Below are 16,298 nucleotides of genomic sequence, written 5' to 3'. Positions count from 1 at the left end.
CCCATCCTTGACCTTGGGCGTTGGATGCTTGGTATGGAGGATTTTTGACCAGCTTTGACTTTTTCATTACACCTTGGTTTTGGAGCCCTTTACCTGACTTGGGCGCTATTTGCACTAGGTGGAGGAATTCTCAAAGTTTTAACTTTTCCATGACCCCTCCTTCCAGTGCCCTCAACTGCATTTGAGCACTATTTTGGCCATGTGGTGGAATTTTCAAATCTTTTGTTTCTTCCTTGTCACCCTCCATTTGGTGCCCTTGCACAAACTTGGGCGCTATTTGGCCATCATGGAGGAATTTTGTGCCTTAGACTATTTCCCTACTCACCTTCATTTAGCGCCCCATAACCACTTTGGGCGCCAAAGCACTGCAGTGAAGGATTTTTCAAGTTTTCCATGACCTCCTCATTTTGGCACTCTCAACCTTGCTCAGGTGCCAAAACACTATGAGCAAGGAATTTTGGGGGCTGGAGGAAATTCCTCCATCACCACATTTTAGCAACCTACCTTTGACTTGGGCGCCAAAATACTATGGTGATGGAATTTTTAACTTTGCCAACTTTCCTTGGCATCCTCATTCTAGCGCCCAACTCCAGACTAGAGCACCAAATCCATCATGCCAAGGAATTTTGGATTTTCTTGACCATACTTGCACACTTCCGCCTTGGCAAGGATTCTTGCTTGGTTTTTTGTCCATAGTCAGTTTTCGGCCATTTTCCACATTCAAGATGCCACATTTGGAACTGAAGTGATTTTGTGCCAGACTTAGAAGATTTTCCATGCTTTCTACTTTTGGAAGGAGAGTCCACACTTAGCCATTTTTCGATCAATTAGCTTGCTTTTTCACAATTTCCGGATTTAGAAATGTTCAAGAATGCTCAGTCTTTAGTGTCAGCACCTGTGCAATAAATAGTAAGTAGTTCAAAATGTTAAGATTAGGGCAAAACAGGATGCAAAGACACTTAATAAAAATAGAAACTTACTAAAAATAGAAATTGCTAAAAATAGTAAGCTTGATTTTCAGCAAAATTAGACCAATCCGAGGGGCGCAATGAAATGCCTAAAAAATAGGAACTTTTTAAAAATAGAAAGTTGCTCAAAATTTGCTCAAATTTCATGGGTAGATTCCTTAAAGGATCCTAACTCCAATGCAATGCTTAGTTTTCCCAAAACCCTAAAGGAAAGGCCTCAAACCCAAGCCTTAAGGATGAAACCCTAAAACGGATAAAACAGGCTCCAGAGTTAGCCAAATTTGCTCAAACGAGCTGCAAACTTGATCAAATTGACCCCTAAACACTTGCAAACTGGGAGGACTAACAAGACTGCCAAGAAAAAACCCAACAAACAGCCAAAAGACCGAGAGGGCCTAAAAAGGAGGGGGTCCCCATTTGCAACGGGGTGATGTGTGATTAGGTCACAACAGGATCATTTAAACATTTTGACATTTTCTAACACTTTGATCCTATTGACTTCAAAACTCAAGAATTTGTCATTGCTTGCACATTGAAGACCTTGGAACATGACAATATCAAAATGAGACTCAAACATTAAAGTTCAAAATTGTCACCTAACTGCCAAAACCCTAAACTAACAAAACCAAAAAGCGGGAAAGAGGGGGGCCCCATTTGCAATGGGACGCAAATGGGACGATGTGTGAAAAGGTTATAACAGGGACTCCTATTCAAGCAACCAAATTCGAGGACAAAAAACTAGTCCTCTTTTGGCGACCATTATACTTTATATTGAAGATATCTTCCATTCTTTGTAAATTATTGTAAGCTACATCCTTACCAGTTTGTATATGCTCATGAAAATCTACTTTTGTCACATGTGTGAAAGTGCACTTGTTACCTATCTTCAAAGAGTTACACATATAATGGCTTTTCAGTAGTTACAAATTAAGTAGGAAACTGTAAATGGCTTCACATTTGGGGATATTAATTTTGTTTCGCAATTTAGTTGCATTGTAACTTGATATTAATCTATTATTTACATATTTGTGATCTATAAGACTTGTAAGCTAGTATGCGGGGTATTTGGTGGGAAATCCTTGAGATATCCTCAAAGCATAACTAAGCCATAGTAACATGTTTTTTTATTTCTCTTTAATTATCCTGTAAAATCTCAAGGAACAGCCACATCCTCTTTTCTTTGGCAAAACCAAAAGCATAGAACTGTTACCCGAACTAGCTACAATTTGATAATGAATACTTCCTAATTGCCTAGCTTGACATTGTTTCCCCCAGGTTAGTTCTTAACGTGTGTCTTCTCGATTGTAAACTATGGTTTGGAGAACAAACACGTACCATGCATGAATGGTCATAAATCCACTATCAAGAGTGAATGACTAATCAGCTCATTTAATTTTAACCTCTTTGCATGACTTGGAATTGAATTAAAAACTGACGATTAACCTATCCCTCACTTATCCAAGTACTTAGTTCCAAGTGAATCATTTATTCTTAGGGAAGCATTTAACTACTCATTAATAAACTTGTCATTTAGCTTTGAATTTCTTATCTACGAAATCAACAATAATTTGCTTATGTCATTGAAAGCGAACTTGAAAACTTTATGATTATACTTCCTAGAGAAGTTACTTGAAGAAAACAAGTTAGTTCGATGTTGAAGATCATATGATGTAGGCAATGGAATCACTCTTTGCAATGAAAATAAATTAGTACATGCATTCTTGATATGATGCTAAGTCTAATTAAGGGAAATTAGCGTAAACATCTTACCTTTAGATGGAAATGCCTATTTATGTTATAGTATTTGACATCTGTTATGAATGAATGCATCTGCATTATGTTTTCCTTACTTCGGAACTAGGATATTCATAAACTGAATTTCTAGACTTGGCATTTCACATTTATTGTGAGACTAAATGACAAATCTAGAAATTAATTCCTGTTGACTCTGTTATCTCAAATTGCTCTATAGAAATACTTGGCATTTCACATTTATTGTGAGACTACATGACAAATCTAGAAATTAATTCCTGTTGACTCTGTTATCTCAAATTGCTCTATAGAAATAAAAAGTTGAAAATAACCTTTTTTGATTTGGAGTTCATTGCTGTTACCTGTTGGGAACTAGGATATTCATAAACTGAATTTCTAGACTTGGCATTTCACGTTTATTGTGAGACTACATGACAAATCTAGAAATTAATTCCTGTTGACTCTGTCATCTCAAATTGCTCTATAGAAATAAAAAAATTGAAAATAACTTTTTTGATTTGGAGTTCAGTGCTATTACCTGTTGGGCCTATGGTAGAAATCTGTAGTCACATCTCAATTATTTGAATGTCTGAATTGAAAAATACAAACTGGATCACTCAAATAGGTAGTGTTTTATTTACCCAATACACATACTGTATTTGACAAAAATATACTTACAAAGCAAAAACATGTAATCCTTTTATGCAAGATGGAATGAGAGCTAGCCCAAGTTTTAGGTTTTTCTAGGAGAATCGGGTACTAGAATAATGTAGCATTTGTTAAAATGCAAAAGGTAAAAGGTTCAAATACCAACCAAAAAAGATAAAATTGCAGATTTGAAAGACAGGTAGAGAAAAAAGATGTGACAAGCACAAACTCAGCCATTAGAAACAGAAGCCTCACAATTTTGTATTCTCATTATATAAATTCTTTGCTACCTTTTACATTTTACCTAACATCTACTTTTACCATGTAATTTCAAGCTAATGTTTGCATCAGTCCCATAACAACAGAATCAAGGTTGTAGAAAGTTACAAGAATGCTGCAGGATAGGTAAACAACAGCAAGTTCCACTGGTGTAATAGTGTCAAAGATCTACAGAAAAGGTCATGCCATTGTACTTACACCAAGGCAGAAGATGTATCTTGCATCAATCGTAACTGATAAGGAAGACATAAAAACTACATTGAAGACATCAATGAATGGGCTTATGACAACGGCACCTAGAAAAGTTGAGAGCTCAAATGTCAAAAAATAATTGGTGAGGTCTACCATAGGGTTGTGTGTTAGTCTTTGACAGAAATTTAATTTTGCAGGTCAAGCAATGAGACAGCATCCCACTCATTCAAGGAATCTGCATGTTTTCCCCAGAAAATCTTAAGGCAAAGCAGGACATATAAAGAAATATACCTCCACCTCCATCACATGAAGTTCTTCATGTAACAAAGACTGTACAGAATGGCAACTTTGAGAGCTCCATTGTCCATAATATTACTCATCCAATTTGAATGGTTTTAAGAAAATTTGGTGAAAATTCTGGAAACTCAAATGCATTTGCTCTAAATTTTCTACTTAATGGGTATACCGTATACCAAACAATCATAAGCACTATAAATTTCCATTCTATTCACATTAAGCTAATGGTAAAATATTTTTACTCGTAATCCTTTCACACTGCATTCCATCCACACATGCTCTTCTTCACAATACAATTGAGCAGGAGATGAGAACTTCCTGGAACATACAAAGTGAAGCTCTTTGAGATGTAGATCAGTATCTCTAGTACTGGATGATAGCATTGTTCAAAAAAGATTCACATCAGACCAAGACAGAACTCCACCACAGGCCGTTTTGACTCTTTCCAAATTGCAGTCACTGTTTAATGTCTTTTTCTAATCCAGAAGTTAACAATGTGGTCTAAAAAAACCTAAAAGTGATGGATATCAAAATCATCTAGTAAATATCTATCATTTTAAAGGCTTTAAAACTCTTACAACTTATTACTTTCTACTATGAGACTGTGCACTAGGTGTGTCAAGGTATGGAGTTACATTTTGGTTATCCCAGATTTCACAAGTTTGGTTTCTCTTGAAATTATGTGATCGAGAAAATTGTTAAATCTCACTTGATAAGGAGTTTAGGAACATGGCTCCAGAAATCATAGTATATATCTGCTCTGAAAGGCCAGAAATATCAGAACACAATTCTCTATTTTTTGCACCATATAATTATATAAAAGAGATTTTTCTCAATAATGAAGAAAGTCATTTCTGAATTGGAGTTATCAAAACTGACAATCAACAACGATTTTCTCCACTTAATTACAATTTCAGTAATGTCAAAATTATAAAATAATAATCAAAAACTTAGTTGATTACCAAAATATCACCCAATAACTTAATCTTTCATAGACAACCAATGATAGTTCCCAATTTTGATAAATTAATCATATCTTTTTCAAAACAAAGCCATCTTTTGTCCATTTTCAGATTTTTTCACATTTTAACCATTTTGGGATTATCGCCAAATACAAACAAGCTATCCAAGATTTTGCAAACATACAGAAATAACCACATTTACAAGTTAAGAAATCGTCCATTAGATTTGCAAAGTACCCTGCTTGAATTTAGCAATCCATTGATCTCCACATAGAAATTCACAAATAAAATGTATTTGTCTTATTTTTTACTCCAATACAAAGCGCTGTTAAGTCAAAGAACACTTAAACCAAGCAAAAGTAATATGAACTTAAATGCCAATATAATATGATATAAGCAAACTGATAAAATAGTCAAATGTAACAGATAAAAAAGCTAGCCAACAACAGATTCAAGTATAAAACCAAACATCAACAATTCAAGAGAGAAGATTAATAAACCAATTTCACCTCAGCTAAAAAAAAATGGGCCAAATATCAGCATTGTCAGAGCTAAAACAGCTCACAATAGTTTGTTGAAATACAATTCTATGAATTTATCTCCATATTTTCATCCACACAAAGACTTACTGGAAGAAACTTTGATGACTTTTTCATAATAGCCCGTGCACTCCCAAGGCAACCAAAGTGCTGAAGCAACATAAACCAATCAGATAATGTCAATAAATGCTCAAGTAACAGTTAAGAAAACAATAGTTGAGGAGCCTACGATTAACAAGATATGCTAAAACTAGAGTTAATATCATGATCAAACCTGAGCTAGAACCCAGCCTACAAGCCAATCTATGTCACTGCGATGATTGCAAACCAAGAGGGCATGTTCTTTTCCTGTCCAGCAATACATATAATAAGAATAAATAAATAAACAGCTATATATATTCTAAGACAGTTTTTTTAAAAGAGTCATAATGACAAATACTACTCACCCATGAGCTTCCATGTATCAGCATCTGTATACACACGAATCTGCTTGACAGCACCACACTCATTAAGTGCCAAAGAAAACAAAATTGAAAAACAAGAAAAGAATTACAATGCACTTTAAGAAGAATAGCAAACAGGGAGAGTACACATTCATATCTGGACCCCAGGAAAACTTTGTAAAAGATAACTTTAATCCGGCAACTATGCTTAAAAAACTGTAAGGCTCATTTATTTATGCAACCCCTATTGCACTCATTGTTCCTTATGTTATACAGTGATAATGTTTTGGAATCATATGTTGATACTCGGATAGATGGTTATGATTAGTTGTTTATTGTTTTCATATATGCTAATAGTAATCCTAATTTATGCCATAGTTCATATTTGTCTAGTTAGTTGTTATCAATTCAGACGCCATTAAATGAATTTAACGTAAATAGATGTTATTATATGTTGAAACTAAAAACCCAATATATTGGTTCAGTTTATTGTCGTTAAAATAAATTCTACATGCTAAGGAAACATTGATTAAAATGCTAGCATGGATATGAATTGATATATTTAAAATGCTATAATTTGGTAAAATATGAATAGTAAAAATTTCCAAAAAATTATGATGTTTAATATAGTGAATTTTCTATTGTAAATGCTGTGATTCAATCATATTTGTACAAGACTGGTTTATAACTTTATATCTATGTTGATGATGTATGATTAATGGTTTGAAATGCATTCCGAAGTATGTGAATTAATTATACTTACTAACAAGTGAATAGTGTAATTATATTATTTCTCTTCAGCTAAATATATTTCTCGAGGAGATTGAATGTGTGCTTTAAATGTGCAATTTAGTACAAGGTGGCCAACACGAATATAAGAGGATCAATAAGAACCCTAACTGCAAAGAAAAGGATGAAAAAACTGGGGGCTTATCGTTTTTTTTTTAAGTTTTTTTTTTTAATTTTGTGGGGTCAGTTTATTGGCCTGCAGGTACTGTGGGTACACAGCAGGCACTGCGGGTAACCGCAGTACTGTGGGTACCGCAGGACTGCAGCCCGCAGTGTACCTGCAGGTTTACAGTCACTGCGGCCCGCAGTGTACCTGCAGGTTCGCCGTCACTGCGGCCCCACAGGGGCTTTTAAATTTTTTTAAAAATAACTTTTTTAAGTTGTTTTTTTTAATGTTTTTAAATAATGTACTTAGATTAGGAATATTCATGTGAGACTTTTATTCTCTAGTTGAGAAAGTATTTGGATTGAGTACATCTATCATTGGTGCTCATCCGTCTGTCTCCATGTCTGATCTTTATCATGTTGCAGTGAGTGATTCATTGGTCATTCTTCATTGACATTGGTACCTGGTTTTGTCACACTTTGACATTATTGGTGCAGCATTGGCTCTCTTTCTTCCAAATGGGGAGAAATGTTGGTCTTCATCTTGGACCATCTTTGCAGAAGATTCTTCATTGTGGGGGGGCTTTATGGTCTCTCAAATTCTTCTTTGTGTTTTTCTCTCTTTCTCTGTTTGTGAGAGATTGCATTGGTTTGGATGCATTTGCATTTGTACATGGGTACCTAACATGGCCTCGTAGTCGGGACCCATCTTGCATTGTTAACTTGAGTCTAGATTTCACTAAGTTGCACTTAAGTGGGGCTGTTGGTGTAAATTATGCCTCATAATTACACCTTACTTAAGTTGACTTAGGGTAATGTATTTCATAGTAGTTTGGATATGATACACTTAGTGAAGTGTGCATAAGGGATGATGTGTGTAAGAGAAATTCCACCTTTTGTGGTCTTATCTTGTTGTTACATTCCACCTTCGGTGGGTGATCCACCTTTTGTGGAATATTTTATTATTTCTCCTACCTACCATTACCTACCCTTGTTTTGCATTGAGCCACATGTCATGATTGTGTGCTCACATATCCATATGGCCTTGCCTTTATAAGAAGGCTCATCTTTCATTGTGTGTAACAATCAATTCAATTTCAATCAACTCAGTTAGTTGGGTATTTTGCATATTGATCGAAATACAGTTTATTCTTGTCACATATTTTGTTCTCTCTTATTTGTGCTCTCACTCTAGGTCTTGGCAAATTCTCACACTTTTTTATTTACAGGAAATGTAATTGCATATAGATAGAGTGAAAAAAATGAGAATTTTCAAATTGAATTTTTTAATATGTATCTTTGTTCATTAATGTTTGGATCACTGAATACATAACACAATGTATAGTAATATGATATAGTAGTTCATTAGCATATTGTAAAATACTACAAGTACATAGGTTGACTTTTAAGTACAAAATAATAAAAAGAATGGAGTGAGCCAATGACTCTTGCTGCTGAGAAGTACACTACACGACAGTCCTATACAGCTTGATGGTGAAGCACCCAAGCTGATCCTCTCCCAATTCAATCAATAATTTGAAGATCAAAATCAGCTTCTCCCACAAGCTTAAAACCTTTCTCATCAAAAATTGGGTTCTCATCATTTGTGATCCATTCAAAAGCTATATCAATCTTCTCAAGGTCAATTGGCTGATCTTCCTTAATGCTATCTGATATTGTTAAATTGAATTCATATATTAGCAACAAACACAAAATAATTTCTACAAAAATTGGAAGTAACTTTGAAAACAAATAAAAACAACAATTATAATTTATACAAAATCAATAATTGCATCTTACCTAACCTTAAGATTTCTTCTACTCAAGGCAGAGGTTGTGGTGAACAAACTCCAAATCATTCATTTGTTGGTGTATCAAATAGTTGTGTTTCTTAAAATAAATATGTTCAAACACACTCCGAGTATGCTCACAAACAAATGAACTACATAGCCAGCTCAAAAGGCACGTCACCATGAATAGAAGGTTTTTGATCTCTTTGCCAAAAAATCAACGGCATGGGGAAAACACAATTTTTTTCAAGATTCGATCATCTACAATTTACTCAAAATTGCATACCCATGATGACACAAACAATATAGAGAAATTGTCAAAAGCTTTTTTTACTCTACCTAGTTACAAGGTGGCCTTGCCTTCTATGGCAAACTTATCTGAGAGGAAAAAAACCCACCTATTTGTATATAGGCAACTCTCTATAGCTATACGTAACTCCTTTGAAGTGGTAAGTAATCTCTCCATACATGTGAATAGGCCCTCAGTAACCTTTGCATCATCTCAAAAAGAGGCACCATAGAAAAACAAGGGATTCAAATTGTATCAAACAACATTGAGGGAATGCATTTGCCAACCCCTTGCATCATCTCGAAAAGAGACAACATAGAAAAAATAGTATCCAATAACATTGAAGGAATGCATTTGCAAAGCCCATCTATTATCAATTACCTCCCATAATGGCATGAACTTGTCCTCATTATTCTTGATCCAAGTTTTCATTGCCACATTTTTGTAATGGACACCCTAGAATGCCCAAAAACTAAACCAACTGCTGATAGGAATTTAGTCAAACAGTTTGCATCCAACTCCTTATTTCTCCGTTTAATGTTTAAACCCCCTTATGGCTTCGGAAATGAAATGTTTGTTTGTTTTTAAGTCTTTGCATAGATTTGAAATCACATAACATGAACTAGAAGGAAATTACAATAATATGCAACATGAAGATTGAACTACTGCATCCAACTCCTTATTTCTCCGTTTAATGTTTAAACCCCCTTATGGCTTCGGAAATGAAATGTTTGTTTGTTTTTAAGTCTATGCATAGATTTGAAATCACATAACATGAACTAGAAGGAAATTACAATAATATGCAACATGAAGATTGAACTACTGCTGATATGATATTATTTCCAGAATTAATAAAATCAAACACATAGCAGATTTTTCAACTCACTAAATACTCCAGCATTTTTGACATAATGTTCCAACAATGACTTCCCATCTTGCTGCTACAGTAACATGAATAGCGCCATGCTACAGTAACATGAATAGCACCATGCTACAGTAACGTGAATAGTGCCATGCTACAGTGGCGTGAATAGTGTTGTGCTACAATAACGTGAATGGCGTTGCGCTACAGTGCTGCTACAGTATTAATTAGTCTTCAATCAGTCCAATATCTTCATAAAATCATCCCTTCAAAATGGCATAAGCATTGGACAAGAAGTGAAGAAGGTATGAGCAAAAACACCAAATCTGCCTATAGCTGGAGATGCACCCAATCTGCCTGCTAATGAAGCTGATAGCAATGGATTCCAAAGGCCAAACCCCAAAGGAATGACATCTAGAATGTCACAAGAGAGGATAGACGTCCCCTAATGCCAAGAACGGATCTACAACTCACACATCAATTTCTTCTCATATTCAACATGCCGAATGAAGCCACAAAAGCTTCCTTTTATTCTTTCTCCAAAGGTCGACCCAACTCACTTGAGCAATGTGGGATAAAAGATGTGCAATATAAAACATATTAAAATATTCACTTATGTCTCCCTTGGGTGCCCGTTTGATTTGCACACATCCCCATAAAAATAAATATTAAAGTAACACTTTAATATTTTACAATTAAATTAAATGTTACTTTAATAACACTTCAGGCATTAAAATATATTAGCAATCGGACTCCGAATAGCGCGAGTAATAGCTCGTCGGAAAGCTCTCGCCGAGGAGTATCGAATCCAATCACCAAAGCTAGCATCCGTTGTGTCTTGTTGACTTACTAAAAATAGTAAGTATGCCTGAAACTAAGTAAATCAACTCCGTTTTAGCCCAAACTGAAAATGACTAGGCCAAAACACTCCAAGATCCCCTTAAACCCTTCGTTAGCCCTCGGGACCATGTAGAGCTAGGCTAACGCACATACACTTGGTCAACTGCTAAAGTGGGGACATTACAGTCCGCCCCCCTTGAAATTGCTTGTCCTCAAGCAATCTCAGTCCAGCCTGCTGTATCACTTGCTCATTCTCCCATGTAGCATCTTCCTCCGGAAGGTCTCTCCATCTGACCAAATACTCTTTCACTATCTTGTTTCTGAGTTTCCTCTCTCTGGTGTCCAAAATAGCCTCAGGTATTAACACAAGCTTCCCATCCTCATCCAAAGGGGGTAAATCTGTAGAAGGTACTACACTCTGACCAATGGCTTTCTTAAGCCTAGACACATGAAATACATTGTGTACCCAACTGCCCTCTAGAAGCTCAAGCTCATAGGCGACTTCGCCCACTCTGCAAATCACCCTGTAGGGACCATAAAATCTAGGCTTTAGCTTCTCTACTTCGTTCCTCTTGAGCGATGACTGCATATATGGTTGTAGCCTCAAATACACAATGTCCCCCACCTCGAAACTACGCTCTACCCTATGTTGGTCAGCATACAACTTCTACTGATTTTGAACCTGATGTATATTCTCCTCGAGCGCTCTCAAGATATCCTGACTATCCTGCAACAAATCCTTGGCTTTGGGCACTCTGCTCTCCCCCAAAGCCAAATCCATGAAGCTTGGTGCTTCATACCCATACAATGCCAGAAATGGAGTCATCTTGATGGTCATGTGATATGTGGTATTGTAACAATACTCCCCCATGTGTAACCACCTGACCCAAGCTCTTTGTTGTGCAGTCACATAGTTTTGTAAATAACCTTCCACCCATTTATTTACTATCTCCCTCTGCCCATCTATCTGAGGATGGTAGCTCGTACTAGGTGTAAGATTTGTACTGCACAACCTGAACAACTCCTACCAAAAGGCGCTCATGAACTTGCTATCCCTGTCACTAACAATAAATCTCGGTAGCCCATGCAACCTAAAAATCTCTCTGAAGAACAAATCTGCCACCTGAGCTGTTGTGTCAGTAGAAGGAATAACAAAGAAGTGAGCAAACTTCGTCAATCTATCTACCACCACATAAATGCCATCTCTTCCCTGCACTCATGGTAAACCAGTGATGAAGTCCATAGAAATGCTTCCCCATTTCTTGTCCGGAATGGGCAAGGGTTGTAGTAAACCTACAGGAAACGTGTGCTCTCCCTTATTCTACTGACAAACTGCACACTCCCTGACATACCTCTGAACATCACCCTTGAGCCCCCTCCATGAGAACCGCTCTCGAATCTGCCTGTAGGTCTTGAAGACCCCCGGATGCCCAACTGTAGGTGCATCATGAAATGCCCTCAGTATCGCCTCTCTCAACTGTGATGACGGAATCAAATAAACCCTGTCCTGAAATTTGATCAATCCATCTATCACCTCATAGCGATCATCTTGTCTAGTACCTGAAATCAAACTAGAAGCCCAAGTATCTCCAACATATTCTGCTATAATCTTATCCCTCCAATCTCCCGTAATCTCTGCAAGAGCACAAATGTGAGGTCTTCTGGATAAGGCATCAGCTACTACATTCTTCTTCCCTTTGATAAACTCAATGTCAAAGTCATAAGCCTGCAATTTAGTGACCCACTTCTGCTGCCTGTCATTCAAGTCTCGCTGGCTCATGAAATACTTTATGCTGTTGTGATCCGTCTTGATCACAAACTTCCCTCCAACCAAGTAGGATCGGAATTTGGCCAAGGCATGCATGATGGCCAACATCTCACGATCATAAATAGAATAGCTCCTCTCCACACCTCGGAGCTTCCTACTCTCAAAAGCGATGGGGTGCTTCTCTAGCATCAATACTGCTCCAACCCCATCACCCGATGCATCACAAGAATCTCAAAAGGCTTCATGAAGTCTGGTAGAGCTAGGACTGGACATGAAGACATCACCTGCTTGAAATGCTCAAAACACCTCTGTGCTGCCCCTGTCCACATGAAGGCCCCCTTCTTAGTAAGATCTGTCAAGGGAGCAGTTGTCTGAGAAAACCCCTTAACAAACCTCCTATAAAAACCACATAAGCCAAAGAACCCCTTAAGCTGAGTAAGGTTCATAGGCGTGGGCCAATCAACAATAGCTCTAATCTTTTCAGGATCCACCCGAACTCCCTTTGCACTGATAATCTGACCAAGGTACAAAAGCTCTGTCATCCCGAACTCACACTTAGACTCCTTGGCATACAGTGACTCTCTCTCCAAGATAGATAGCACCTCCTCAAGATGTTGCAAATGCTCCTCCCATGTCTTGCTAAAGACCAAAATATCGTCAAAGAAAATCAAAACGAATCTCCTCAAATGCCCCCTGAACACCTGGTTCATGCAACTCTGAAAAAGTAGCAGGAGCATTGGTTAGCCCAAATGGCATAACCAGAAACTCGAAATCACCATAGTGACACCGAAAAGTTGTCTTCTCAATGTCCTCTGCCCTCATACTGATCTGATGATACCCTGATCTCAAATCTATCTTTGTGAAGAAGCATGCCCCATGTAGCTCATCTATCAGCTCATCTATCCTCGGAATGGGGTACATGTTCTTAATGGTTTTCTTGTTCAAGGTCCTGTAGTCAATGCACACGCACATTGTTCCATCCTTCTTAACCAAAACAACTGCTGAAGCAAAAGGGCTTTTGCTTGGCCTAATGTGCCCCATCTCCAACAACTCCTTGATGGCTTTCTCTATCTCATCCTTGTGTTTCTTTGGATAACGATAGGGTGTGATTATAATGGGCTTAGCCCCCTCTTCTAACTCAATGACGTGCTCTATCCCCCTATCTGGAGGAATGCCATGTGGAATACTACCAAATACCTTGGCATGTCTATCAAGGATGTCCTGCATATCAGGCGGATGACTCTTAACCTATGGCTCTGGTGATGCTGGCATAATCAAGCACTCCGCTGCCCACTCAAGATCATCATGTCTGAACAACCTCTCCATCATCCTCAAAGAAACTACCCTACAACTGCCATCTAATAATCCTCTGAGTACCATGGTCCTGCCCTCATGCTGAAACCTCATCTCTCCTCTCTCCATGTTGAGAGTAAACTCTCTCAACGATGCCATCCAAGTCATCCCTAAGATAACGTCATAATCACCCATGTCCACAACATAGAACTCATCCTGGAGCTCATAACCATCTCCCAATCTGATGCAAAGATTTGTAATCTTCTGTGTGCATAGTAACTTGTGACCAGTAGCTACCATGACTCGGAATCCTGAATGTTCTTCAGTTTGCCACCCTCTCCTAGCCACTAACTGAGAATCTATGAAATTATGTGTGGCCCCAGTGTCCAACAAAGCAACCACCTTCTGTCCCTGTATGGTGCCACGCACCTTAAAAGTAATTGCCTTTTGAGCACCTGTCAATCTAGCTAGGGACTTCTCGTTCCCTGAACCCTCCTCAGTGGCACTGCTCTCACCATCAGACTCTGACTGCTGCTCCTCATCCTCTGACTGAGACTCCTCAACAGAGAAGTACTCCATCTGGTTGGCCTTAGCCTTCAAAGGACACTTGTGAGATAAATCCCACCATTCCCTACACTGAAAACATAGTTTTTTCCGCCTCAACTCGTTCAGTGTCTCATTGTCTAACCTCTTTGATTCTTTTTTCTGAGGCTGAGAATCCTTATGTAGAGGTTTCTTATCCTTATCCTTCTTGAAGTGTGGATCCTTAGGAGTGAACTTACTCCTAGAAGCAGAAGGTGTAAGATCTCTCGCCTTCCGAATGGCATCCTGCAATGTGAGGGGATCATGTCCCTTCACCCAACCACGAAGAGGCTCTGACAATACATCCACAAACAGTACAATCAACCTCCTCTCCGAAATGTCTGTAACCAACATTGATAGACTTTGGAAATCTGATATGTAACTGTCGATAGGACCCCACTGTCTCAACTGGGCTAACTCCTTGAAATGGAGTTTTGGATCCTTCGTATCAAACCTATCAATCAACCTCTCAGTGAACTCTGCGTATGTGTCTATTTGGTTATGGCCCAATGTGATCATACCATGGTGCCACCACTCGTGTGCTCTCCCATCCAAGTGCAATGCAGCATACTTAATCACATCCTCCTCAAGCATGGGATTAAGCTAGAAATAAGTATCTAATTTCTGGACCCATGTCCATGCTAAAGCCTTCCATGTACCATCATAGTATGGAATAGACAACTTTCCCAACTTCCTCATCTCATAATTCTGTTGTCCGTTTCCTCTCATGGGCATATTCTTGAGTCTAACATCCATATATTCCCTGAATGTCATCTCAGCCTGCAACTTAGGGCTAGAGTTCCTCCAATCATCCATAATCATATCTTGAATCTCTTGTTGTGTAGGACTGGCATTATTCTGGTCATTCTGTTTCGGAGGAAACTGTGGCATGAGTGGTCTCGTAGTAGAAGAACCTGCTCTAGCATATGTCCCGGTTCCCCAATTAACCAATGCGTCTCAATTACCTCCATTACCCTGATTGGTACTATTACCTTGGTTGCCATTATTACCTTGGCTGCCATTATTACCTTGGCTGCCATTATTACCTTGTTCGGCTCTCGTCAAATGTTGAGTAATGGCTATAGCCATCTGCTGCAATGTAGCCTGGAGCTCCCTCTGACCCCTAGCAAGATCACTAAGCATCTCCCTAGTGCTAGGTTCTCCCCTTTCCCCATCTCTGTCACCCATGGCTGGTGCTGAAAAAGGGTCACCCTCCTCTTCAATCTCTGGTGAATTCTGTAAGTTTGGGTTTGACCTGTTTCTCTTCAGGTAATACTGATGTGCTGGACGCATGAAACCCTCACAGGATGGCAGAAAAACAAGCTCTGATACCACTATAATGGACACCCTAGAATGCCCAAAAACTAAACCAACTGCTGATAGGAATTTAGTCAAACAGTTTGCATCCAACTCCTTATTTCTCCGTTTAATGTTTAAACCCCCTTATGGCTTCGGAAATGAAATGTTTGTTTGTTGTTAAGCCTTTGCATAGATTTGAAATCACATAACATGAACTCGAAGGAAATTACAATAACATGCAACATGAAGATTGAACTACTGCTGATATGATATTATTTCCAGAATTAATAAAATCAAATACATAGCAGATGTTTCAACTCACTAAATACTCTAGCATTTTTGACATAATGTTCCAACAATGACTTCCCATCTTGCTGCTACAGTAACATGAATAGTGCCGTGCTACAGTAATGTAAATAGTGCCGCGCTACAGTGGCATGAATAGTGTCATGCTACAGTAACATGAATAGTGTTGCGCTACAGTGCTGCTACAGTATTAATTAGTCTTCAATCGGTCCAATATCTTCATAAAATCATCCCTTCAGAATGGCATAAGCATTGGACAAGAAGTGAAGAAGGTGTGAGCAAAAACACCAAATCT

At 38.1% G+C, this 16,298-nt stretch overlaps 1 protein-coding gene across 1 annotated transcript in view; it reads right to left on the bottom strand.

The window, feature by feature from the left end:
* Positions 1-16,298, bottom strand: part of LOC131029156 (1-acyl-sn-glycerol-3-phosphate acyltransferase 2) — an 89,586-nt gene that overhangs the window by 22,837 nt on the left and 50,451 nt on the right. Inside the window, exons 3-5 of the mRNA XM_057959547.2 lie at positions 6,084-6,123; positions 5,912-5,985; positions 5,728-5,787 (exon numbers count right to left, since the gene is read on the bottom strand). Coding sequence (XP_057815530.2) covers positions 5,728-5,787; positions 5,912-5,985; positions 6,084-6,123 — 174 coding nt within the window. The remainder of the gene's footprint in view (positions 1-5,727; positions 5,788-5,911; positions 5,986-6,083; positions 6,124-16,298) is intronic.

The sequence above is a fragment of the Cryptomeria japonica genome, chromosome 1, assembly GCF_030272615.1.
Source record: "Cryptomeria japonica chromosome 1, Sugi_1.0, whole genome shotgun sequence".
In the NCBI taxonomy this organism is placed as follows: domain Eukaryota; kingdom Viridiplantae; phylum Streptophyta; class Pinopsida; order Cupressales; family Cupressaceae; genus Cryptomeria; species Cryptomeria japonica.
The sequence above is the reverse complement of the archived record's forward strand: the minus strand, read 5'-3'. Positions and strand labels throughout refer to the sequence as shown.